Consider the following 26,877-nt stretch of genomic DNA (forward strand, 5'->3'; position numbering starts at 1 on the left):
TGAAGGTGGACAGCAGAGAGACGGTGGACATCGGGAGGTGGACACCGGGAGGTGGACAGCAGAGAGACGGTGGACACCAGGAGGTGGACAGTAGAGAGACGGTGGACACCGGGAGGTGGACACCAGGAGGTGGACACCGGGAGGTGGACAGCAGAGAGACGGTGGACACCGGGAGGTGGACACCGGGAGGTGGACAGCAGAGAGACGGTGGACACCGGGAGGTGGACACCGGGAGGTGGACAGCAGAGAGACGGTGGACACCGGGAGGCGGACAGCAGAGAGACGCCGTGGACACCGGGAGGTGGTGGACACCGGGAGGTGGACAGCAGAGAGTTAGATGGTGGACACCGGGTAGCTTCTGTCCGTCCGAGTCGTGCACCGCTAGGGGGGGCGCTGCACCTCCCGCGAGGCGCCGAGGCGGACCGCTCGAGACGGGTCCCGCTCGCTCCATCGCTCGCTCGCTGCGTCCTCCCCCGCCGCCGCCGCTCACGGCCGCTTCCTCCGTCACGGGAGATGAGGAGGCGCGACGAGGAGGCGTGACGAGGTGCAGAAGAAGACGGAGGGGCAGGAGGAGAGACGCTCGCACACACGCGCACACCAGGAGACCGTGAAGGAGATCGTCAGGATATCCATGAGCCCCGAGGTCGCATGAGTGAGGCGACGCGGCCGCCCATGAGCCTCGCCTCGGACCCGGGCGGCGCCAGGTAAGGGTGGGGGGTTGGGCCTACAAACTCTGCCCCGTCTGTACGTCCGTCCATCTCTTGTTTCCTCTCTGCCTTCTCAACTCCTGGCATGTTTGTTCGCTTGTTCCGTCTCGGCGTTGTTCGTCTGCTCTGAATACGAGAGAGCTAGCGAGAGCGAAGGAGGAAGAGAGTCTTGGTGGGAGTTCGAAGAGGAGACGTGGAGACGGAGCGGGCCTAGCGGAGGCCTCGCCTGAGTGAGGGGCGAAATCTCAACAACAGAAACACAAGAGATTAATATAATAAACTGGCGTAGAGATAAACTTAAGAGATCAGGAGAGATTAGCAGAGAAGCATAGAAATGTAGTGGGATGCAGGGACGCGCGGAGAGCGAGACCGTGAGCTGGAGGGATAAACAGAGGCAGTCGGACGAGGACAGAGACAAACAAGGGACAGATACAGCAACAGAGAGACACACAGAGCCATTGAGCTATAGTTAGACAAGTGGAGAGAGACACAGAGATGAATAGAAACACAGTGAGACAGACACAAAGCGATGAATAAACAGGGACATTTGTACGGAAAGATAAACAGTGGTGGATATCGTGAGAAACATGGACACGTTGAACTACATAGATACAGCTCGTGAAGTACACTAAATCTCAACCATACACCTCACCACACACCCCGCACCCACACACCCTCACCCCACACACCCCTCACTCCACACCCCACACACCCCTCACTCCACACCCCACACACCCCTCACCCCACACACCCCTCACCCCACACACCCCTCACCCCACACACCCCTCACCCCACACACCCCTCACCCCACACACCCCTCACCCCACACATCCCTCACCCCACACACCCCTCACCCCACACACCCCTCACCCCACACACCCCTCACCCCACACACCCCTCACCCCACACACCCCTCACCCCACACACCCCTCACCCCACACACCCCTCACCCCACACACCCCTCACCCCCTCACCCCACACTACACACCCCTCACCCCACACACCCCTCACCCCCTAACCCCACACACCACCCACTCCCCCTCACCCCACACACCCCTCACCCCCTCACCCCACACTACACACCCCTCACCCCACACACCCCACACACACCCTCACCCCACGCACCCCTCACCCCCTAATCCCACACACCACCCACACCCCCTCACCCCACGCACGCCTCACCCCACACACGCCTCACCCCACACACCCTCACCCCACACTACACACCCCTCACCCCACACCCCCTAACCCCACACACCACCCACACCCTCTCACCCCACACGACACACCCCTCACCCCACACACCCCTCACCCCACACACCCCTCACCCCACACACCCCTCACCCCACACACCCCTCACCCCACACACCCCTCACCCCACACACCCATCACCCCACACACCCCTTCACCCCACACACCCTCACCCCACACATCCCACCCCCCTCACCCCACACTCCCCACCCCCCTCACCCCACACACCCCACACTCCCTCACCTCCTCACCCCACACACGCCTCACCCCACACACCCAACACCCCACACTCCCACACGCCGCTCACCCCACACACGCCTCACCCCACACAAGCCTCACCCCACACATGCCTCACCCCACACACGCCTCACCCCGCACACTCCACAAGGCCTCTATAGGCGGTATAGGGGAGCCCTCTAACTGAGTGCTCATTGCATGGCGATGGACCCCAAAGTGTTGAAGTCTCAGAGCTGGGACCCCGCCAAATGAAGGTGAAGAACCAAACTTAACGTGATGATTTTGGCGTTCAGTCATTGGCGACCACGCTGAGGCCAATCGGCACGCCAGACTTGATAACCCGGCGTATTCACGGCTGCTTGGCCAGATTTGAATCCCGGGGTCTTGGCGGTGCCGGCTGAATGCTTCGACCCGGACATCTCGATTGGAGTTTTTCGTCGTGGTTAGGACGAGACGCGTGGTCGTCGTTCTTCTGCCGCCGGCGCTGACCCCATGAACCTGCGTCGTCGTTGTTTTGCCTGCAGGCCAGAAGGCCCTCCGGTGGAAGGGAGATCAGGGGCCTGTGTCAGCGTGGAGAGGTCCTACTCTTTCGATGTGGACGCCACAGGTTTGTGCAATCGCGAGCCATTCACCAGACTTTAATTAGCCGTATGTTGTTGGCGTGTGTGTGTGTGTTCATGCAAAGAGAACATTTCTTCTGATAATGTCTGTAATGACTGTGTTGGCACTTGAGGGCTCTGAGGTGACAATAGATGATAGTACAGCAATGAGTGCGGTCCACTGATATATTTGGTCAACTCACTGGATTGAGTCTCATCTGTGTTATTGAATCTTAACTGTGCTCAAATTGGAGTGATATTTCCTCCTATGCAGCTATTTTCTTTGGGCACTCCAGTTTCTTCCCGCAATGCCAAACAAACATCAATGGAATTGGCCACACACGTGACTCGAATAGAAAATCAATAACGATTTCCTATTTAAATAATTATCATATAATGTGTATATTCAAATATGTGCTTGAAAAACCTGAGTGCCTCACACCCTGCGATGTCTTGTAACTGCCGCCACTGCTGATGGTCTTGGCCTGTGGTTGTCTCTATGACAGAGCTGTTTAGCTCAGTGGGCTGATATAAAGTCTTGAGTCTGAATGGGATAACTGTGTGGCTGGTCAACTCCAGACACACACTGGGTAACCTGACATGTGAGAGGTGCGTTCCGCATGTCAAACGATTAGTTTCACCTGAGTAAATAATTGGTATGATTATTTTTTTTAAGCGTAACACAACTCGCAACTTGCTAAGAAATAATAATTTAAAACATTTTACATTGCTTGCAATGAACGGTAACTATAATATCTGCTGTAATTTAATACGCATGCAGGCCGTGTATGCAATGAGGGTTGGTTTTAAAAGATGGTGCAGTCGTGTGTAGAATGAATGTTGGCGAGAGGGGAGCTGGGAATACAGTAAAGGCACTTGCAGATTGCACATGTGCAGACTCCTTTTTGTCAATCCACTGCTGGATGAAAGCCTCCCCGCTCTGCACAGGTGATGGGGATTTATTTTACCGGGTTTCACGCTGAGTCAGTGCTGGTTGGTGAAGGCGGGGAGCATAGAAATGCACGGTACAACGATGACTTGTGCTGCACTTCCATCTAGTGCCTCCCCACGTCATAGTCCTGAATGCAATTCTAATTGCCGTGTTCTATGTACGTGTGTAATGATTATTATTTGGTATGTAAAATAATATGCCCATTCTTAGCGCGATAAAATGTTCAGTTTTTTTGTGGCTTCGATGAATGTATGTTATCATGCTCAAGATCCACGCGTGGAATCGCCGATGTAAGAATCAAATAGTTTTTTGATACGTACGTAATTGATTCACAGGACAACTGCAGCCACTAAGAGGTCACTCGTCACCACAATATAATATAAAAAAAATCATTTTTTTCATCTACTTGGCCACTCTTAATCGTGACGATGTATTGCGTTGTTGGAGTGGGAAATTACTGCTCCCCCAGTGTCACGTATAGTTCGAGCATATGTGCTCCCCGCAGTTACACGTCAAACGAAGCTTTAGTTTAATTAGTTACTAGAAGTTCTACACATTGTAGTTAGCCTATGACAAAATCACCTGGAAAGTGCCCGATCTCGGAAGCTAAGCAAGGTTTGAGCCTGGATAGCGCTTGAATGGGTGACCACTATGCACGCCAGTTTGCCACAGGTGGCTGTGGGGCACTGCTACGTGGTGGTCGGCAAAGGGCAATGCAGAAAAATCCATTATTCTGTAAAATTAAACCAATTAGTTGGTGATGATGCCTTGGCAGTGGTGCACAAGCGCAAATAACAAAAAACTCAACACATTCGTAAACTCTGGCATTTCTTCATTGCACGTTTTCCTTATTCCCCCCACCCCACATCGTCCTATATTTTTCCTTTTAACGGCATTATTGACGGATGTGTTGAGTCTAGTGTTCTGCGGTTCTATGCTCCTGCACCAGTATTTCCTACCACCTTCAACAACCCACATTGACCAGCCTGGTGAAGTACAGTCAAATAACCCCCCACGTGTCGCACGGCATGGGATCGGGGAGGGGAGGAGGAGGAGGAAGCCATTATCCAGGAGCGGATTGACAAAGGGATGTACATATGCCTTGCAACACTGCAACGACAACATAACCAAGCCTTGTAGAAAGCTCGAGTGCCCTGGCCGCTGTTTCATTTTCTGGGCCTGCCCACACTTGTGTCTGTTTGTGGGGAACAGTCCGTCTTTTCTTCAGCTCTGTGTTGAACACTGTGTTTGCACTCCGCACTCTATTACATCCTTCTTTCTTGCCTCTGCTGTCGTCGTCGCTGCTGCTGATGCCGCATAGACACCATGGGAAGGCTTTCCATTGTCATGACAGCTCCACATGTGCAGAGCTATGGTAAGAATTGTCACGTTATTCTGTTTTGCCGTCGTTCAGCGAGTAATGAACTGTTATTTTGCAGATGAAGTTTAGATTTTTTTTCACGTTGAATTCATTCGGGGTGCTGCCGCAGTGGTGTAATAGTTAGCACACGGGACTTGCGATTCAGGTCGCCGGTACAATTTAATCTCCCGACGTGGGCAGTTGAAATGGTGGGACATGTTTCAGAAAATGCTCTGCCACCACCTCTGTCCACCAAACGGCAGCATAAATGGGGTCACCGCAGTTAGTTGACCGGCGGGTTGCATGTGGTGGGGTAAAGTGTGGGGGAATCGCACCTCTTTCAAGATGTCTGGTCAGTGTGAAGTAGATTTGCTAAATGCCCTCTATACAGGGGGTTTTCCAGAGCTCCCTCTCACGGAGGACATTCTACCAGCAGTAGTTTGAGCAAGCAATTGCAGGGCTGCACCTTTACCACCTTATTTATTTGGGGAACACCCTGCTTGGCTTCCGAGAACTGAATGCGCCAAATCTCACCGGTCTTCGGAAGCTAAGCCGACTTGAGCCTGATAAATTTTTTGCATGAGCGATCACGGTACACAAGAAAAATGTTGGGGCTACTTTGTTTACAGGAAGACTTGCAGTGAAATGCATTGTTGTGCTGTACTATGCACCCAACGTTTATGCATCATGCCTCATCCAATCCACCTTGACAAGAGGTATGGCCAGATAACCCCTGCGAGCCGTATTGTTTTGGGGAGGCTGTCATTCAGTTTTGGATTGACAAATAGGGCTCTGTATACATGGCATAGAAATTACTCTGAAATCTTCATAGCAGGTGAGATGTAACCTAAGACTTAAACCACAGGGCGTTTAATCTAAAGGTACGATTTATTTTAACTCTTCTCTAAGGTTCAAGCACCAACTGCAGTCATCGGCTTGTCTTAATGGAGATGTTGTGCATGCGCGCGTGTGGGGAACAGAAGCGCAGTGGGTTGGCACACTGCACAACGAACTCCAACGACCCCAGTTGGATTCCCGTCCGCGGCTAGCGTCGGTTCTGGATATACGAACCAGTCCTGAGTTGAACCCGGCCTTGAGCGAGTACCTGGTTGCACTGTGTAAATATCGGCACTGGGGGAGTCAGAAACGCGGCCTGGCTTGGTGCTAGCCACACCGTGGCTGTCTTCGTATAGGTGCTCGCTAACAGCACGTGCCTCAGCATCCTGCTAAAGAGCTATACGTGGGCTGGGGGCATCTCTTGTCTTTGTGTGTGTATACAGGAATGGTCCAGAGATGCGTGATTGTCCAAAAAGACGAGTTTGGCTTTGGGTTGACGGTCAGCGGAGACAACCCCGTGTTTGTGCAGTCTGTCCGGAAAGGTAACTTGTGCAGCGTATGTTAAATATGAGACGAGAGCCTTTGTGTGCCCTGTGCAGCAGAGCCAATCGGTGCAGAATTTGATGTAGGAACTGGGTAAATTGTGTAGATGTTTATTTAATAGTCGGTTTTATTAACACATTGAAACCTGGGAAACACAAATCAGCAAATAGGACGTGTTATCAAATCTGCAAACGCATTTGGCACTAACGGCTTTCTGTCCCCTCTGTACCGTGAATTAAATGCTTGTGAATACGCACGCATGTTGGAAAGCGGTAAATAATCCCGCATGTGTGCGTGATGGTTTTATCTTACATGTTTGCTGATTATGCATGCTTAATGTCTTAAAAAGATTAAATGTGACCTGCAGTAAGTGGCGACAAGAGTTATCGTACTGTACGTCGCATATCTCAACTCGCTGGGGACCGAGGGGGGATTTGTGAAAATGTTAGATGTGTGACAACCTTTTCGAAAATGATGGTTACACCACCACGGACAAAGAAGGTCACTGGCCACAAATAAAACGCCGACTGCTTTGGCTGTAGGGAGAAGGTGTTATTGTTCTTTGCACGCAAGTTTACGCGAGATTAAGAACGCCTGACTGTTCGTGAAAGTGGTCGGATTTGTGAACGTCTATAAAAATACGACCGTTCACACCACTGTGCACACATACGGCACTGGGTCTGGGCAGTTTATTGATCAGGGTGTATTTGTGATGGTTGTATTTGCGATGTTGTGATGTGTGGTGTGTGTGTGTGTTTCCCTTTGTGATGAATTACTCTTCGGGCAGCGTAGTCACTTGTGCGATTTCTCTTGCAGATGGCGCGGCCATGCGTGCTGGAGTACAGCAGGGAGACCGCATCATTAAGGTGCCTCGACGGAGGAGCTTGGCATGAGCAGTTTGTTGGGTCAGGGCCGGTGTTAATTCAGCCGGCTTATGCGTGGAGATGCCCCCTCCCTTTTGGATGGGACTTGGCAGGTTAAATGCGAACGTGCGGATGTGGGGCTGCTCTCCAACGGCCCTGGCACACATGTGACTGTGGTAAAACACAGACCATGGGACATCTCTTGGGTCTGCCAAATGTAGAATACAGTAACTCCGTGAGAATTATATATACGATTACACACGTAGCCAATCTCTATTCTTGGGGTTTCCTCTGTGCCATGCAGTCTCATGACGTTAAGAAATTATCGTAGTCTGGGTCATTATGCGGACTTGGTACTTGAGCCTGGAATCATGGTTTAGTCTTTGGTGGGATAGAGTGTTTCCCCCTGGTGTGGGTTACCTCCCTGTACTCCGGTTTCAATCCACATGTAAACACTTATTATTCGGCCGATTACAACTTAATCTATAGAAGACTGCCACCTGGCTGCTGCCTTTCCTGCTTGTCTGTGGTCCCTCGCACCTCCTTAGTTGTCTCTCTTCGAGAGTAAGCGAATACCGTGCAGTGCGTTACAAGTTGAAATTATTACTATTAGTCGTCAGGGTTGATGATTTTATTCTATTGAGAGTCATCATTGGATGACGAATACTGCCGTCACTAATATCGTCAATGATATTAACACTCCCCAGAGCAAAGGAGTTGGCCATACATCCCATAGAGCTCGAGCAATTGTTGGTGCCGCCGGTTCTGGCTGCCTTTCCACTTCTCTGTGGTTTACCCCCCATGCCTCCGCACGAAAACTGCGCCACGTTATGAATTCGTTTTGAGATGGAATTTGCATGACAGATATAAAGGGAGGAGGAGCTGCCACCAGTGTGGGAGTTGCCGACAGTGGCTAGAGAGCTGCTGCCATTGGCCGAAGGAACGAGAAGGCAGGCCAAGATGTGACGACGAGATAAAGGATTCTGACGATAAGACAGTAGCGTGTATCCAAAGTTGGAGGGAACGCTACGGGAGAGGGAGGCACGGGCACTGACAGTTAAACAAACGAGGGTGTTGTAGCCCCTAGCGTGAGAGTGGTTGGCTTGAAGAGAATGCATTTCTTGGCATCATCCAAGCATGGTGATGCTGGTGCCTTACAGTAGTTATAACAATAGTCAGCTCTCTTCAAGGTGACGTGAATAGTGCTTAGGTAAGCTATTTTCGTCTGCGTCACGTAGGACATGCGCGCGCACACACACAGGAGATCTTTAACTTAAGTTTAATCGGCATTCTCTGCGGCCCGGTTAGGACATAAGCGTGTACACTCTTACACCTATGATCACTATCTTAATATGAATCAGCGCTATCTATGTTAGGTGAGACACATGAGGTACACAAAGACAAGGAACCCCCATATAGCCTTAATAAACTTTTTTGGCAAGTGCTGTTAGCGACCACCTATGAAGGCCAGCACGGCACACAAAAGGGTGGATGGCCAGCATCACGCCTGGCCACCTTTGTCTCCCAAGTGGTGATGTTTACACATCGCACTTGGTACTCATTTGAGGCTGAGTGGACCTTGGAGAGGCCCACTTCTTGTTGAGATAATTGTCACAGGTGTTGACCATGAGCGGGGAATCGAACTCAGCTCTCTGGCTTCGTAGTGCAGCATGCTTCCCGCCCCACTCCTATGACCCACAGGTACACACACATTTACAAACAGAATCAGAATATTATTTACGTGAATAAGCCCTCGATCCCTGCAAAGCCTACATCGACTGTCGGGGCAATTGCTATTAGCGAGCACCTATCATCAAGTGGGGACACGCAGACACAAGATCTCTTTGTTAATTGATAAGCACTATCTACGTCACTTGGGACAGGCACACGCGCTCATACATCCACACATAAGGTCTTTATCTTAATTTTGAATAAGTTCCGCATTGTGGGACAAGCGTGCACTCTTACACATTCAACATCGCTAGCTTAATTTGAATCCGTGTCCTCTATGCCACGTGGGACACGCTTTCATACATCCCACAAATAATTTCCCAATCTTCACTTGAGTCAATGCTAGCTACGTTACGTGAACTGTGTTCAGCAAGCATCAGGCATGCGTGGCGTGTAACAACCTAATTGGTGTTAAAACGGAGAAGATTGGTAAACATGGGAAGGTGCGCCATGGTCGTTCGCAAAGACTGGAGTGCGGTAAGCAGTAGGAGGTATTATTCTTTGTGTCTTTCGGTACAGTCACGTAGATAGGTTCAAATTAATTAAAAATAAAATAAACAAAAAACTCCGACGTTTCGATCACAACACAAGCGATCGTCATCGGGAGGAAAAAAAGATGATGACGATTGCTTGTGTTGTGATCGAAACGTCGTAGTTTTTTGTTTATTTTATTTTTATAAATTTTAACCTATCTACGTGACTTGACTGAAAGACCCAAAGAATATGAATTCCTGCAGTCACTAAAGCTTTAAGTCAAGAAGTAGGAGGTATTGCCGGCAGAAATCCTGATGATTTATTTTGTTGAATTTTACCTTAAAATCTTCATTCATTTGAATGGGATTCTTTTATCGATTCCCAATGGCAGTAATGCCATTTTTGGAGTTGGAAATATATATTTTTATATTGGAGAATTTCCAAAGCTTGGCATTTGGTGGCGATCTTTAGGATTGCTAATGGGATTCCATTAATTTTAATGGAGATGCAAAAATTCTCAGTTCAAATGAACTTATATTTTTTGGGCATTTCCTTATATTGGCAGTACTCTCACCATATTCTCAAGATTATTTTAAGACATTTCGGAAGGTAAGACACACCCAAAAGTTTTGTGCAATGTCAAAAGGCTTAGACAAATATGGTCACACACACACACGTAGTGGACGACAAGATGCATCCTTAACTTTTTGCTGCAAATTACAGGGGAATACAGTAAGATGTAAGAGACATTTCAATTTCTCCATTGTGCACAGAATCTATGTAACAAGGCCAATTCTTGCATTTCAAATCAAATGGAATGGGGTTCCTGCTGGCAATAATTGGAAGCATCTGCGTAGGAAACATCAGCACTTCTGACTGTCGGTGATGCGATACTATTAAGACTTCGATTCGGCTTCAAGAGTCACGTCAAGCTTCCTGACTCGGAATCGTGAGAATTGCTCAGCACTAGCAGGTGTCGCCATTTGCTGTGGCTGTGCGTGTGTGCGTACAGCTCTGTTGCTGGAGCTGGGCCCACAATGTCGATTAAAGTCGCACTCGTAACCGTGTTAACGCCAAGATTATCTTCTGTAGGTCAATGGGACACTGGTTACCCAGTCGAATCACCTTGAAGTTGTCAAGCTCATCAAGTGTAAGTACAATATTTATTGCTATGCGGGCGTCAAAATGTTTTCGGTTCGCATCGACGTAAACGCTGTGTGAGGTACTCCCACCTCTTCCAACGTGAAAGAGTAGGCCAAGATACCCCCTAGAGGGGCTTACCTAGAGCCTCTAGCGGAGGCCCTCCTGCTGCTCATTGCACAAGCAATACATTGCCAGGCCCTTTATCACCTCGACCGTGGAAATCGTACGTCGGAGACCACGTCCAAAACTGCCGCCTTCCTCGTGTCCTCAGCGGGTTCGTACGTGGCGCTGACGTTACTGGGCCGGCCCCCCGGCTGCCCCGAGCCCCCGCCATCGCTCGCCGACGCGCGCCACGACAGCCTGCTGTCTCTGGTGGGCTCGCCGGGCCTCTCGCCCGACCACAACTCCTCCCAGCTCGCCGGCTCCAGGGACAGCAGCAGCTCGTCCCCCGGAACAAACGTAAGCGGAATCCGCCGTCGCCCCCAGGCGGTGGCGCAGTTTTTTTCCATATGTATGTACGTGTGTCGAACTTCTTTTGCACCGTACGTAGCCAACCGTGCTGATCGGAGGTGCGGGGGAAGGACAATGAACTGAACACGAGAAGCAGTTCTAAAGAAATTAGTTTGTTGCGGAAGAGGTTTGCGATTCGAGTCCAGAGTGCCACCCTGGTAAAGTACATGGCACGGTGCATTGTGCGAACGTTCCTTTGGCTGTCCCGAGTTCGTTTGTCATCAATGCGCTTTGCCGTATGAGGCATTAGCAGGGAGAGGACGACACGTCTGTCTGTCGGGGCGTGTAAATTAGAGCCGGGACGACGGGTTGGTCAAGTCGATTAATCGACAAGAACTTACACTGGACTGCTTGTGTTGTCGATTACTCGGGGACTCCTTTTAAAAAAACATGGCTGCCTCCACATCCTGCTTCATGAAGGTAGCCACGCCCGGCATGCGTGACACACGGCCGATGGTGAAGCCGGTGGTGTCACCAAGCACTGCCCGTCACCTCCCGTCCAGCGGCAAGACGTGGTGGGAATGGAAACCGGACTTTTTTTTTTCTCACAAAAATTCTCGCATTATCCGGTCAGTCGAGTAATCGAATCGATAATTATCGATAGAGCAGTCGATTACTTTGATAATCGGATATCCCAGCTCCAGTGTACACGGACAGCAGTCTGCTGCTGGATGAGGGTCACCTCGTGCCGTGCGGGCCGTAGGGGTTGTTCCATTAACGTACTTCACCATGATGGTGAGTACGCGTTGGTGAAGTCAGGGAGTAAAACTTATGAGCATAGAAGCACAGTACAGCAATGGCTTTCTGCTGACGGGTATAAAAGAACAGATGTGTATGTTCTCTAACATATCCTGTGGCCTGCACTGAACCTAACTGTAGTCACTTTGTATGTTCAGCTTGGCTGTGCATATCAGACTTATGAATAGAGTCCTTTGTAGGATTGCAACCTTTCAGCGACTTAAAATAGGAATCTTTCATACAGAGGGGAGGGATGTGATGGAGCCGCTATGTTGTGGCTTGCTGTGCATGTGCCTTGTGTGTGGTATATGTAATATCAGGGCGTGGTGTTAACATGTACCTAGCCTGTGACCAAATCACTTGGAATACGTCCAATCTCACCTGATCTCGGAAGCCAAGCAGGCTTAAGCCTGTGCAGCGCTTTTGATGGGTGGTGACCATCATGCACCCCAAGTTGCCACAGGCTGCAGTAGCTGAGGGCAGGGCAGTGAGAATCTATTGTTGTACTGTGCACTCTATGCTCTAGACTGATCCCTGACATCTCCTCGAGTTGCTCGGCCATTATCTGGTCATCAGCACTGGGGAGACAAAGGTGGCTGGGCCGTGGTGATGGCCGCCACACCACTCCAGCCCGCTCGTGCGCCGTGCCAGCCTTAACACGTGCTCGCTAACAGCACTGTCCCCAAAAGTGTGTATCGGCTATGTCGGGGATATTTGTCTCTTTAACTTTGCCCCGACATGCAGACTTAGCAGGGATGGGGGGTATAATTAGTTAATTTTATCCTACTAATTGATGACTCAACCAATGATCGGTTCTGTTGCTCAACCAATCGCATAACGTGAAAATAGTATGGGGGGAAAAAGGATCATCCTTTTGCTGCGTGTGCCGCTGAACGGGGGAGGTGTTTGGGCAGGATTTGCTGACATTGGCATCATCAGGCGCATCACGCTAGACGTGGTTTGGCAGGCGGTTTCCCGCCTTCAGACGGCAGGATGTCAGCGGGGGCACCATTATTCAAGTCTCCAAAGTAATGGACCACAAAAGTGGTTGATTACAATTTATTTTCGACAAATCGACGACTCGTTCCATCTCTAACCAACAGCTCCTTTATCTGTTCACAGCGCGTGATCCCTGCGGTCTGCGTGTGCTACTCGGGGGATCGTTGTCTTTACGTGCGCTCTGCCTCCTTTGCACAGGATGAGCACCGGGGCGTGCTGCGTGACGGGAGGCCAGGCCTTCAGCGAATGCTCGAGCAAGCCAAGGAAGAGCGGGAGGTACGCCACGCTAACGGCGCTTGTCCCAACTTTCTGTTCGGGCTTTCTGTGCGGGGTGTATCGATAGCCTGAACAGGTGTTTTCGAAAGCCATAGATGTAACTTGTTACGGTGTATGTTGCTGTCACTTTCAACTCGTCGCCAATCTCCAGTCTCGCCCTTGTTCCTCCAGCGAGCTGTGACTCTCGTATTGTGGTGATGGCTGACGGTTCGAGTCGGTGCGTGTGACACCGTGGATAATTGCGTGCGCTTGGCACGTTTGTTGTCGGTGCACGGTGGGGTGGGGAGGATGGGTTGGAGGGGTAGGGTTTGCAGGTGACTCTTATGTGGGTGCTGGTATTCGGTGACTTTCCCGTAGTTTTCTGTAGGTCGTGGCTGTGGTGTCGGTGCTTCTAGTGTGTGTGTATGGGCGACACTTCAGAATTAGGAATTTTTTTTCCGAGCAAATTACCCATTGAGCTATACAGCTCCTTTTCGAGCGTGATTCGGCCGGCAGACAGACACGGCAGCAAGAGTTAATAAACAAGTTATAAAATATAAAAGCCAAACGATCTTAAAAAACAATGATGTGCATTCGCATTTTTATTGTTTCGACCTCAATAATGTCGGTTTAAAATAGTACAGGGAAGTTTGTCCTTGAAACGACTTCAGCGGATATATCGTGTCCCCACGTTATGTCAGGTTTATTGGGTGACCAGTAAATGTTGATCGCTGGTGTCTCCACCCTGCGCAGTAAAGTAGCGTGCACTTGGCAGTCCCTGTTTAATACTACTGTCGTGTACAGTGACCACAGTATAGTACAGTGCTGCTCCACTTTTTATCTTGTATTACGTACCGTTTGTATTTAACATTCAATATGAACTGCTGCCCAGCACTCAGAAATAAAATCGCTTTCAATAGGCCCAGAATTTTACGTACAAATTAGTTGTGTAAGTACGGCTGTTGCGTTTAAATGGTCCTTGTGCGAGTGTCTCTGTGTCGTACTCGTGAGAGTACTGCTGCTGTTGTGTGTAGATGGTTCTAACGTGAGTTCTTCAGTTGAGTGTGGGTGGAACTAGTACAAGTGTTGCTGCTGCTGCTCTATGTAATATTTAAATTCTCCTGCTGTCGCTGCCGATGCCCTGGGTGCGTGCGTGCTGCAGCGTTTGTTGGAGGATCCGCGGAGCGCGGAAGTTCCGCATCTGATCAACGAGATCCGCAGCATCGAAGCTCGCATCCAACAGCTGGAGCAGCGGCTCCGCAGGGCCGGTGATGGGACGCAGGTTCGTGACTAACGCTGCACTAAGACTAAGCTTATCCCCACCCTCCTAACGCCGACCAAACCACCATCCCCGTCTATAACCTAACAAACTGACTGAGAAGTATCGACTGGCCATTAACATGACCCGTGGCTTTTGTTGTTCCAGGACTTTGTTGATGGTTTTCAAGAAAACAAGAGTGGTGCTAAGTGTGAGTATTAAACACTGATGAGGTCTTTGTCATATGTGTTTTGAAAAATACTTAAATAAATGTCGACCAGAGTGTAAATTTGAGCAGAGCAACAACAATCAGCAGTTCTCGTGGTGTAACAGTTTATTTTGCGTGGCACGATAACTGAAATCGACTTTCACAACATTAATAATTTATCATTGGGCCGCACAGTCACTCAACCCACAATGCACCACCGAGACAGCTGCCTGCCTTGGCAGTTCATAGCCGCAGGTGAGTGAATTAAAACCGCACAGAGTAAATTTTGGGTAGAAATAGGTCAGCCGCATAGACCGGAAATTGCACAAACTAAACCCGCATAAAGCGAGGATAACTCGCACCTCCACAATTCATATTCGTCCCTGGAGTGCGGTAAGCTGCAGCAGAAACGTTATTTTTATATTTTGTCTACTGGCGTATGATCTGTCGCAATACTTGTGTGGTGCAATTGATCGCGTTGCGGAGATCTTGAGCAAAATTTTGTTGTTTGGAATTTGCCGAAATTTGTTTGGAACTATTTCAAAACACAGTGCACATATGAGGGGTTTCCCACCCAATTAAGCTTGATGCTCCACTGAGCCAGTGGTGGTAATTCCACATTCCTATGATGGAGATGAGGAATTTTTTTAAGGCAGCGACTGCTGTTGACTTCCTCCACTAAGTGGTACTCAATTTTACTGTCCTCGGAACGGTGATGGGCCAAGTCGATACTCCTGATTGGGGAATCAAACTCGCAAAGCTTGCGACTGCGAGCCGAGCACTCAACTCCCGGGTCACCCGATGAGTGAGCTCACATGCTGGCAAGGACACAGTGTGAAGCTGCTTATGACACATCTCCGCTCCCCTTTCGGTTTACCGAATGTACAATTCTATAACTTCCCATCACTGCGAAGTGCTTGAAAGGCTCCGTTTCTCGGGACATGTAAGACTGCAGAGATATTCTGGCGGGCATCAATTCATTTTATTTGTGAAATGAATGTAAACACAAATGTCACAAAGACGAGACGGTACCTCAGTGGGGCACGGGGCATCCAAGGGAGCGGATTCACTGATTGGATGCAACAAATAAGTATATAGCTTGAGAATTGGCAGCGCACATGCGCATCACATCTTACCGTGCGTAGTTCAATAGGCGCAGGAAGAGTGTTCCGGTGATAGTTTTATTTTTAAATGTATTTAGTTGGGGCGGCCTTCTCTCTTCATGTGACTTCTAGCTAACTCTAGAATGGCTCGAGAACTTTACCGTGTCTACGCATCAGGAGAAGGACGGAGAATGTTGTTGTGTATGAGCCATAGTTGTATGCGCTGTTATGTTTACGTATATTCACAGCAAGTGCGTTTTATAATTTGACATCGGTGACCTTTATTGAGACTGGAAGTCCTCGAAAATGTCACGCTCATGTTTTTGGTTACCATGCATGCGCCCACGGTCCCACATACACGCTTGAATGCACCGCACCTGGCACCGGAGATCTGTACCAGGGCCACTCTGGGAAGGTCGTGGTTGTTAACGAAGCGTGCTTTGAACGGCAGTCATGTATTGTGCAATGAAGAGTTATCGTTGCTCTACTGTGCAGTGTATGGTGATGTTGGCAGTTTATTTTATTTTGTTTTAACCAGCAAGAGAACTCTCGAGAGCAGGATAGAGTCTCATGCTGTTGTTGTTGTTGTGCGTGTGCAGCGGTAAGGCAGCATGGTGAGGAAAATGCCGCCGGCCAGCCCGACCTTCTCTCCTCATTGCCAGAGGTAACCGTGGCGGCCCGTATTGCCACCGCCCCCACGCCACCGCCACTGTATTCGACAAAACACGAGAATGGCAGCAGTCGAGGTTTAGTTCAACTCGTCGCGTTGACTTAACGCAGTGTTATCCATAATAAAGTTTTTAAAATTTGTTTTAAATCGCGGAAATATAAATGTGTCATTAAACTCGGCACCACCGACACAGCCGATTGGTAAAGTTTGTCATGTAAACAAAACCTGCCAATTGTTTATGACTTCAGCACACCGGTGTGTGGGAGAGTAAACCCACAACATTGACTTTAATTAACCTAGTGTTGTTTACTAATTTTAAGAAGGAGGGCCACATTCACCGATAAAACATCACCAGTGTGAGGGCCGCCACACATTTGAAACCATTGGGTTTGACAGCAACACGAAGATGATGGGGGGGGTTTCACATTTGTTTATTGTCTGGGGACCGCACGTCAGGGGCCGCCAGTGGCCCACGGGCCTTGCAATGAAGAACACCGACTTAACCAAACTCATGGAGGCGAGGGTATGATGGCAGTACAGCAGTTGGGTTAATTGCGATCTGTACAGGGATTCCGTGTAACCCCCTGGCACGTATGGGTTTTCTCCGGGTCCCTCCCCCGTTTCTTCTCACGTGTCTCTAACTCGCATTAGCGGAGTTGGCTGAGCCATCTCAATATAGGAACACAGAGCTTGGGAAATTCTTGTCACTGGTTCTGGCTGCCTTCCCACACCTGCCTGTTGATTCCCGCGCGCCTGTGCGTAAACTGTGCACGTTACAAATTGTGCAGCTTTTTGAGATGCAAATGTAATGAATGGCATGATATGAACATTTCAAAATATTATTGAATATTATTTTCCGTTCAACAGAACTTTATGGGCAAGAAGCTGCAGGACCTGGAGGAAAACTCAAGCCTGGCGAGTGGCAAGGGGGCAGCCCGACGTGCCATGTCACATGACATTCACTCCACTCACTCCGACATCCCTGTGAACCACATGGTATTATTGCCCACGATCTACCGTACAGTATTAGATTTACTTGTTGCATCGCAGGGCCGTGAGAGATGGTGGCAGCTTATGGGGGGGGGCTTCATCCAGTAGTGGATTGACCGCGGCTGATAATGATGATGACGAGATCCACGATAATCATACCGTCTGTTTCAGAATATCGTTATTAGGTGATTATCGGTTGTTTCATATTTCTCAAATATTCTGACTTGACAAATCTATTTCAATCAGCTTAAACATCCCATGAATCACGTGACTCCTGTGTGCCCAGCCCCACTCCGAACCCCTCCCCTCTCCCCACCACCCACTGTGAAGACAGACGCTGCTACTCCTCCGTGTAGCAGCAGCATCGAGGCCCTAATGTAGCCTCTCCCTCCTCCCTCTCCTCATCTCTCCTGACCCTTTGCTTCCATTTCTCTGTCACTTACCCATCCTTTTCCCATTCTTTCTCTTCTCTCATCAGATCCCAAAAGCTAAGCAAGGTTCACCTCGAATAGTGCTTGGATGGGCGACCACCGTGTATGATGGGTGTTGTAGGTCATTGCGTGGCAGTGTGCTGGACATTAGCGCAGCAAAGTCAATTGTACCGTACTTCTGTGCTCCTGTGCATGCACCCCAACTTTCCCGGCCCACACTGACGGGCGTGGTAAAGTATAGTTGAAATAACCCACAGGGCTGTAGTTTAGACCAGGGCCGATGATGGTGACGTCAAGGAACTGTGTGTTGTGCGGCAGATCCCACCGTGCAGTGCGCCACCAACAACCATCTTCCCCCAGCACTCCATCATCGGCCCTGAGGATGAGGACTTTCCTTCAGACAGCGAGCAGGTAAGGCAGGGGTGGGTTCAGCTGCATGGAGCGCACACTTTTCTCCAGCTCCCTTTGCAATTGTCAGTGCTTTGTACGTCTGTGTGTTGAACTTATTTCGCAACGTACGTAGCCAACCGTGCTAATCGGAGGTGCTCTCAACCTCTGCTTTACAATTAAGGTTGAATGCACTTGAATTCCAAGCTGAAAGTAGTTTGTAACCCAGCACTGTGGAGGCGAGGATTCGGCGGATCGCTAAACGTCGTGAAACTCCCCGTGGGCGTCAAGCTGCCGTACTACCCTGGCTCGCCGGGAGAAGTCTGTGCAGCAGAAATTGTGGACTCCACCTGATCCATCTGTGTGGGGTGGAGTGTTGCCCCCTCGCATGCGTGGGTTTCCTCCGGGAGCTCCGGTTTCCTCCAACATGTATGAACACGCATTAATTGCCAGATAACTTCTTAATATGTTGAGGATCGCAGACTTTGGCCTATTAGTAGTGGAGGGTTAATGACTAGTTTATTGGCATAAAATTACCACCACATGGTCTAACCCAAAAACAAGTTTCGATTAATTATATTGGCTATGAAAACCTACCTTTTAAGTTAAGGTTGAAGTGTTTATGCATTAACTCCATCCACTTAACAATTTGGATTTATTTCACATCTAAACAGGACTGCATGTCGGGACGCTGCACAGAAGCATTTGGGTGTTATTATTGTCTAGAGAGAGATAGTCATTGGGAAAACCTTTAAGGAAGGTCTTGAAGTTAGAGGAAAGGGGTAAGAGATGGCGTGGAGGGGAGTAGAGTGAGATCAAAGGGGAGAGGTAGGTAGGGGCGCGTCTGTGGAGGATTCTTGAAGACGGTGAGTGCGATCTGGGATGATTTCCCTACCTCAGTCAAGTCGAAATTGATACTAATAAACATTGCACGGGTAAATCCTCTTCAGGTGTCCGGTTCGTGAGCAGCGCGTGTGCGCGCGTGCGTTTGGCCGATCCTTGTATCAGCAGTCTGCTCGGGCTACAGGGAGATCTTTGTGTGTGCGCGTGGCTGCAGGCCGATAACCAAGCGGTGTTTGCGCGCCTGGAGAGGGTCAAGGAGCGGCCGGCACACATGGCGGTGTTCCTGCAGTACGTGGTGTCCCAGCACGACCCTGCACCGCTGGTGAGACCTGTTTGCTGAACCGGCCGATGGGTGGGCAGGCGCCGTGTCCTGTGTGGGCGGACTGATGGTAGCGCTTGCTGTGAATGAGGAGCAACGTCCGTACCGGCTGGAAATGAATATGAGCGATGCTACACGCACAAGGTTGTTTTTAAGACGGCAAGAGGCACGTCTGTAACCACTGGATCGGTCCTCCCATAATGCCTTGCGTGTCACGTGACAGCAGCGTACTGCGCGTTTAATGAACGCAACCTTTTATTTAGACCAGCAACTGAAAAAAATAGTTAATCGTAGCCGCGTTATTTTAGCCAACAGCAGGACAATGAGACAAATGTGTCCCGGTTTCACCCTTGTTAGGGATCGTCAGGACGTCCGTTGATGCGGTTGAGCAATGAAGCGGCTCGTGTGCGGGTACTAGGTGGATTGTCGCATCGCAGGATCACTAGAGATGGCGGCAGATTGGGGGAGGCCTCGATCCAGCAGTGGTGTGACCATGCCTGGCCATGATGATGCTAATGCATTGAACGTGTATGTTGGCTGTTGTGCAGATGCTGAATCTGATGGCAGACGCAGTTCTACATTCGAAGGAGCCTCGCAAGATGTTTACTTCCCTTTACATGCTCTTTCTCGATCGACACGCGGTCAGTCACCCAGGCACGCACGCATACATGACGTACATCTGCAGCCGCCACAATAGCAACCGCTGTTCGCCGCTAAGTGGTTGTAGGAATGTCAGCGCGGCGCTTGGGTTAAGCAAGCTGCGTGCACGTTGAGGCCACGTGTGAAGCGTCAAAGGCTCCCTAGCAGGCGGTTATGGATTAACTTAGTCGACTGGCAGCCACTCGCCACTAAGTGGCGGTGGTGTCGCCACGGCGCTTGTGCCAGGCTAGGTGCACTTTGAGGCCACATGAAGTGCTGAAATCTTGCCTGCAGGAGGTCACGGGAAAGACTCAAGTGTTGTGGGTTAACTGACTGAGACTGGCAGGTCTGCACCCACACACAAAACACTGTACCACTGGCTGTTTATGCAACACCAGATGACACCACTTCAGAAGGTGGAATTCTGTCGTTTGTGCCCCTGTGTGTAAATTTGATCAATTTGTACACGCAAACACGTGCATCGTCGCCTTTGCCAACCTCCCACACATGTACAGGAGACGTTCCAGAATCCGATGAAGCAAAATCAATTAGATACAAATTCAGTGTCATGTGTGTTTCTGCATGTGACGCGGTGTTGTTTTATACAGTGCACTGTGGCCAAATCACCCAGAATGTGCCCAATATCATCAGATCTTGGAAGCTAGACATACAGAGCCCGGATAGTGCTTTGATGGACAGCCATCATGCACGCCAGGCTGTGATGGACTGCCGTGCACGACTCTACTACGTGGTGGGCAGCGGGGGGCAATGCTATAAAATCCATTGTTGTGCTGTCCATGCATGCCTCCAGAACTGCACTGCCCGCCTTGGTCAACCCGCATTTACCAGCAAAGACGAAATAATGGGGTCAAACATAGCGGTCTGGTGTGTTATCAGGACATAACGCGTGTTGATGGGCATTTGATATCCGACGCTTCTCTCCGCTTGCTGGGAACTTCTTCAGGAACTAAATAGTCGGACGTTGTGCCAAACGACGCGCGATATGACCTTTTTGTTGAAAAGCCATGCAGTGTCACGGCGAAAACCTACGCACAAGTGTTCCCCAAATAACCCCCATGGACCCGCACGGCATGGGGAGGCCTTGGTCCAGCGGTTGACTGGCGAATGGGGAATGGGGTGCCACGGTGTTTTGTCTTCTGACCGTGCCACGGCGTAGTTTTGATGCCTTTGGTGCTGAAGTGCGAGGTTGTGGTGTTGGCAGCGCGTCTTGTGCTCACTCACGGCGTCGGTTGCTGTACCTGTTACCGTGTTTGTTTTTTACAGCCCTTGAAGGTGACACTGGCAGATTCCATCCAGAGCGAGTTTGGTAGGTTTTCTCACCGCACACATCCACCGCCGTGTCCTTTAACTGCAAGTTTTTTGTCGCGAGCGGCACGCTTGGATTTACGCCAAGACGGAAAAATGAACACGTGGATTAGAGAGCTTATGCAGGGCTAAGTATGACGTATCGACCTTTAAGAAAAGTACGTGGGCTTGGGCATGACACGTCACGGCTAGACAGAATGTCCACCGAGGAGATGGAGCGATGAAATTGGCTCGTGTAGCAGCTGTCAGATGGATTGTTACGTAGCAGGAAGGGGGCTCGTTGGGGACTTGGTGAGGAGGGACCCTCGCGGTCGGTGCTGGAGGTCTGAGAGCTGCTACGCCTGGGTTGCCCACGTGCTGCTTAGACCGATTTGGGAAGCGTGGTTTTTTTGCTTATTTTAGAGCCACAAGTGTTTTCACAAATATGAAGGAGGCATCATCGCAGCGATCCACCACATCACTACTCCTGGCGCAACCGTCTGGCACATTAACCACCTCAATCTAAATGTATAGCTCTTGCTCGACCATCAACATCAGCCGTACGAAGAAGAAACAATAGCATTTACTATCCTCGAAACCTTCGCTGCATATTTGACCGAGTGTCACATTTCTTCGCAGATGAAGCCAAAAACCGGGAGGATGTCCCGGAGGCAACGCTGGGAGAAGCTCGGGAGAGCGTGCTCAGGGTCATCGAGGAGCAACTCCAGGACTACAGGCACGGTCGCACCGACCAGCAACCACTAAACTAAAACTAAACAACTAAAACCTTCTTCTCAACTCTATGTTTATTTAACCAGGTAAGACACACTGAGCTATATAGATATTGTTCAGAAGCGACCTGGCCACAAATGATAGCTCAACAAAGTAGATTATCTTGCGAAAATGTATAGGAGCCATATGCTCTAAACGCGCGTTGATTTTCAATGTGGAGGGAACAAGAGAACCTGGACAAAAAGCCACGTGACCACGGGGAGAGATAGACACGCAAACTCCAAATATTCAGGTGTCAGGGTCGGGATCTAACCCACGACCTCCTGTATACCCGGCGAGATGGTTAACATCATCTAGCCACCGTGACGCCCTCTCACCCACGCGGCTCTCTCCCTCGCGCGATACCCACGCAGGCCTCGGCCTTCTCGAGGCCTGGTTCAGCTCACGCCAACCATGTGATCCGGCCCGGTGGCCCAGGGGGAGAGTGAGCAGCTAGCGGTTGGCAAGGAGTTTGAAATCTTAGTTGGGGGTCGACTAGACCCATCATCATTCCTCCGGGGTCGATAAAATTAATATAATTTTGTGGAGAAGTTGACAGTGGTTGTCCTATGATCAGACTCACCACCGACATAGGAAAGTGTAATTTCCACTACTGGCTGTAAGCTTCGCCCCAGTGTTCATCTGAGCAGTAAATCACTTTGATTTGTATCGATTAGAGATGTCCTATCCACTGCAGTACTTCCACCAGTAATATTTTAGTTGGTGATCTACAATGTATGAAGCAAGCTATAACCTTTAGGCATATTTTCCAAACTTAGGTACAAAATAATTATTTGCGTCATTGAGGAGAATGAGTAACAAATTAATTAAACAGACAATTCCCCTCCTCACATGGCCTTCTGGGAGTGGTTTTATTAGCATTCAATTAGTACAAGAAAAACTGGACCAATTCCAACATTCAGTGCCTCATCAGCAGTCAGGCTTGCTTGCACCAATGCTGGCAAAATTCCCAATGTTTATAGGCAAGCACCAGCTCTGTTAGATACAGAGAAGATAAGTAAATAGTAAATCACCATGGAAGAGGACAACACGACTGTCTGCCGCATCACTGACGCACGTGCTGCTGTTTGGTACACCAGTGAGATGCCCAGCTGTCTCCTACAGCATTCAGAGATGCCCTGCTGTGGTTTCTAGGAGCAAGAGTGAGATGGGTCTCGGAAGCTTCTACGGGGAGAACGAGTTAATGAGCTTGAGCGGGGATCAGATGGAGGAGCGCATGGCGGCTGAGCAGCTCTGCGCCAAGCTCATGGACATCATGTGAGTGGGAACCGCTGCTGTGTGTCCGTACGCCTGCATGCTGTAACGGTTGTTAAACGCTAAACTGGCGCGGGTCAGCGTGAAATTTACGCACCAGTTTGTCTGTTAAAATAGATCATGGCACTCGCAGTTCATTACGCGTCCCATCACACGTGTGAGAATTTATTAGTTCAGATTCCATCATCATCATCAACCATGGCCAATCCACTGCTGGATGAAGGGCCCTCCTGCCAACGCCACGGCTGCCGTCCCTCGCAATCCCTCGATACAACAATCTGCCCAGCACCTGATTTCATTGCTCCATTGGACGTCCTCTCGGACGCACTCCTTTCTTTGATATTCAAGTGTAACATCTAGGCCAATGTAGTTAAAATTACACCACAAATAACAAAACGATGAACACTGGGCAAGACTTTAAGAGCAAGACAAGAATATCCGGTGCCTGAATAGAACCGTGACTCTCAATCGTGACAGTTCGTAGAGTCCTGGCGAGAGTGAATGGTTACATGCCTGTTAGATGGTGAGTGTGCGGTGAGCGTCGTGATGCAAATAATATCGGTGAGTAACAGCTGCACGTCACCTGTTGTAACGAATGCAACGGTGGCTTGTAATAGATGAAATTAATAATGGGGTGGGATGTTGGCAGCAGCAACAGCTGTGATTGTGATAATTACAACATTTACAATCGTAGCAAACATTATGGAAATCATGATGAGGTAACTTACCTTCGGGGTTAGTAGTGGCGCATTGGTTAGCACGCTGCGCGATGAACCTAGCGCATGCTCGCGGCTAGCATCAGTGGTTCAGAGTGATATCTTAAACTCGTCCTGGGCACTGCCCTTCAGCAACCCGCACTGACCGGCGTGGGGAAGTATGTTCAGTCAAACACCCGAAGACTGACAGCATTTGGGAAGCCCTCATCCAGCAGTGGATTGCCATGATGAGAATGGTAAGTGAATGAATTAACGGCGGAGTTTGACTTGGTAATCACAGGGAAGTGATGTGTATCCTAATATTGTTTTGAATTGTCCTTACTTACAAAATTATGATATTTTCTTGTGTTTTGTTTGTCTTTCCAGTGGGAAAATGGAGGAGGACAGAAGGTAAGATATATCTTAGCAGTATTATTGTAACACAAAAAATTATAGCTGCGACATTAAACGATGGGGGAGCCACCACAGCGGCGCAATGGTTCGCATACTTGACTTGCAATCCAGAGGTGGCACGGTCGATTCCATCTCCCGGCGTGGCAGTTGAAATCATGATGGGTGCCTTCCATAGAATCCCCACTGCCGCCACTGCCGCCACTGTCCACCCAGCAATATTAATTGGTGCACCACCACAGTCAGTCGGCATGTTGCGTGTGTTGGGGTAAAGTGTGGGTGCTCTCACCTCTTCCAAACACATCTGCTCAGCGCGTAAGAGCAGACTGAATACCCGCTGGAGCCCTCTCCCACAGAGGGCCTTCTTCTACCCACAGTGGTGTGAGCCAGCAATTGCAGGGCTGCAGCTTTGCCATTGAATTAAGTGCCCTTGAAAAAGAGGCTCCTGGTTTCAATGAATTCTTGGCTGCTCATGCACCGCTCATCTGTCCATCTCAGGGGTGGGGCTACCTCTAGGACTTACAAACACCTTTTGTGGGCAACCGCACATTCACACACACGCTCTCCTCGCCCACTTCACTGCAATCGCAGAAACTCGGTGCTATTGCCAGGTTGAAAATATTGCCCTCCAGGTATTTGGAAGATATGTGCCCTACGGAAGAAGTAAGAAAGAGTGTGCTTGAAAGGACAGAGATGTAAATGCTGAGATGGATGCTGGGTTATATTTCTTAAAGAGAAAGGAGACATAATTAATACATTTCAGTGTGAGCAGGGATTACCCATATTCGCAATAAGGCCACGACTTTAATAGTTTAGGCTTGTGGACTACGGATATTCGAGATTCATAGAGTCCCATGAACTCACAAAGAAAATCCATAGACTGACACAGAGACTCACAGATCGTATATAGACCCTGAGGTGACACGGGCTATGGAGATGCCACCGGTGCAGGGGAGGATACGGTGGAGCCAGATACGACGGCAGTGGATGTGACAAGAGGAGGCACAGAATAGAATCTCATGGCGAGAGAAAATCTGAGCACCCGACCTCGCACAATAATGGAACTGTTGGTGAGAAGAAGTAGAATAAGAGTACCCGATTAGTGCCGCTAGCATGCTTGTAGTGACAGATGAAACCTGTTGTTGGATCGTTTCTCAGTGATAGGCCTCACGTGGCCTTGGGCTGTGGGTCGGTATACACCACAGGTAGCAACTGCTTCCAAGTGTGTCCTGAGTTCCGCTTGCGTTGGTGCGTGCATGTGTGCGTGGCTCCTGCTGCTACCTCTAGGAACGCCATGGTGCAGGTGATCACCACGTACATGCACGGCGTCGGGGTGAAGATGAAGTGGGCTCGTCCGGTCCCCTCCCTGGAACGGCCCCCTTCCAGCACCGACAAGCGGCTCTTCAACATCCTGCCCAACAAGAAGAAGGTCAGGGAGGAGCTGGAAGTGAATTGACGCCGTACGGCCGTTCCGGGATGTTGAAAGTGCAGTGCACTCTCGGTTATTCGCGGGCTGATTTTCCGCGTTGTGGATTTTCTGTGCTTGCGCAAACAAATCGGATAACTTTGCGCACGCCGGTTCTGTCATTAGCCGCCCGTCGTGATGGCCGAGCGGTCAGAAGCAAGCTGCTCGCCAACAAAGCCTGACAAGCACTCTCGCGCCGGCTACGTTGAGTCGAACGGCTGCGTTGACTGATGTGTGTGTGTGTGCTCTCCGCGTGGTCTCCGTTGGGCAGCCTGTCCCCAAGAAGGAAAAGGATCTGATAAAGGAGAACGACAAGAAAAGATTCTCGTTGTTTCAAGACAAATGGAAACGGGATCGAGATAAAGGCAGTCAATTCTGTGAGTACCGTGCGCGCGTGCGCATGACTTACGGTCACACGTTTCAATATGTGCGTGCGTGCGTAGCTCCTCGTTAATTCCACTGCTAGATGAGGATCTGCCCAAGCCATGCGGGGTCCGGCAGGGTTTAGTTGATGATGCTTTGGCGCGCTTGTCCATGCACGTTTTGCGGAGACGGGACACGTGGACGTGGTTGCCTTGCGGCCCTGTGACAACACACAACGTAACCAGGGGTCGATAACCTGCGGCTGCGGAGCCGCATGTGGCTCTTTAAGGGCTGCTTCGTGACGCTATTTATTGTAAGGATCACCGTCTCGTATTCACGTGGATTCCGGCTCTTGAAATTTTGAGTTTTTTTACCGAATTCTCAAAAAAAATTACTCCTTGTTTACTTTGGTTCCTGACCCCTGACATATACGTATCACTAAATGTAAATGATCACACGCACGATGTGACTCGTGTATCGTGAGCCGAAGAATAAATATAATAACCAATAGCAGCCCGCATTCTCCTCTCCTCGTCCACGGTGTG

The 26,877-nt window shown here is 49.8% G+C and overlaps 1 protein-coding gene across 4 annotated transcripts in view; it reads left to right on the top strand.

The window, feature by feature from the left end:
* The first annotated feature begins 401 nt into the window (after window positions 1-401).
* The window catches only part of LOC144942922 (rho guanine nucleotide exchange factor 11-like), a 48,326-nt gene continuing 21,850 nt past the window's right edge, over window positions 402-26,877 (top strand). For 3 of the 4 annotated variants that reach the window (XM_078869947.1, XM_078869948.1, XM_078869949.1), the window contains exons 1-21: window positions 402-704; window positions 2,720-2,802; window positions 5,068-5,121; window positions 6,387-6,485; window positions 7,303-7,352; window positions 10,647-10,704; window positions 10,969-11,156; window positions 13,143-13,220; window positions 14,362-14,481; window positions 14,626-14,668; window positions 16,368-16,432; window positions 17,306-17,434; window positions 18,178-18,270; window positions 19,304-19,411; window positions 19,957-20,049; window positions 21,332-21,374; window positions 21,992-22,088; window positions 23,279-23,401; window positions 24,481-24,504; window positions 25,792-25,933; window positions 26,241-26,346. In XM_078869947.1, coding sequence (XP_078726073.1) covers window positions 649-704; window positions 2,720-2,802; window positions 5,068-5,121; window positions 6,387-6,485; window positions 7,303-7,352; window positions 10,647-10,704; window positions 10,969-11,156; window positions 13,143-13,220; window positions 14,362-14,481; window positions 14,626-14,668; window positions 16,368-16,432; window positions 17,306-17,434; window positions 18,178-18,270; window positions 19,304-19,411; window positions 19,957-20,049; window positions 21,332-21,374; window positions 21,992-22,088; window positions 23,279-23,401; window positions 24,481-24,504; window positions 25,792-25,933; window positions 26,241-26,346 — 1,852 coding nt within the window. In that variant the 5' untranslated portion in view covers window positions 402-648. The remainder of the gene's footprint in view (window positions 705-2,719; window positions 2,803-5,067; window positions 5,122-6,386; window positions 6,486-7,302; window positions 7,353-10,646; window positions 10,705-10,968; window positions 11,157-13,142; window positions 13,221-14,361; window positions 14,482-14,625; window positions 14,669-16,367; window positions 16,433-17,305; window positions 17,435-18,177; window positions 18,271-19,303; window positions 19,412-19,956; window positions 20,050-21,331; window positions 21,375-21,991; window positions 22,089-23,278; window positions 23,402-24,480; window positions 24,505-25,791; window positions 25,934-26,240; window positions 26,347-26,877) is intronic. The other variant, XM_078869950.1, reaches the window with a different exon arrangement.

This window comes from Lampetra fluviatilis, chromosome 29 (genome assembly GCF_964198595.1).
Source record: "Lampetra fluviatilis chromosome 29, kcLamFluv1.1, whole genome shotgun sequence".
Classification (NCBI taxonomy): domain Eukaryota; kingdom Metazoa; phylum Chordata; class Hyperoartia; order Petromyzontiformes; family Petromyzontidae; genus Lampetra; species Lampetra fluviatilis.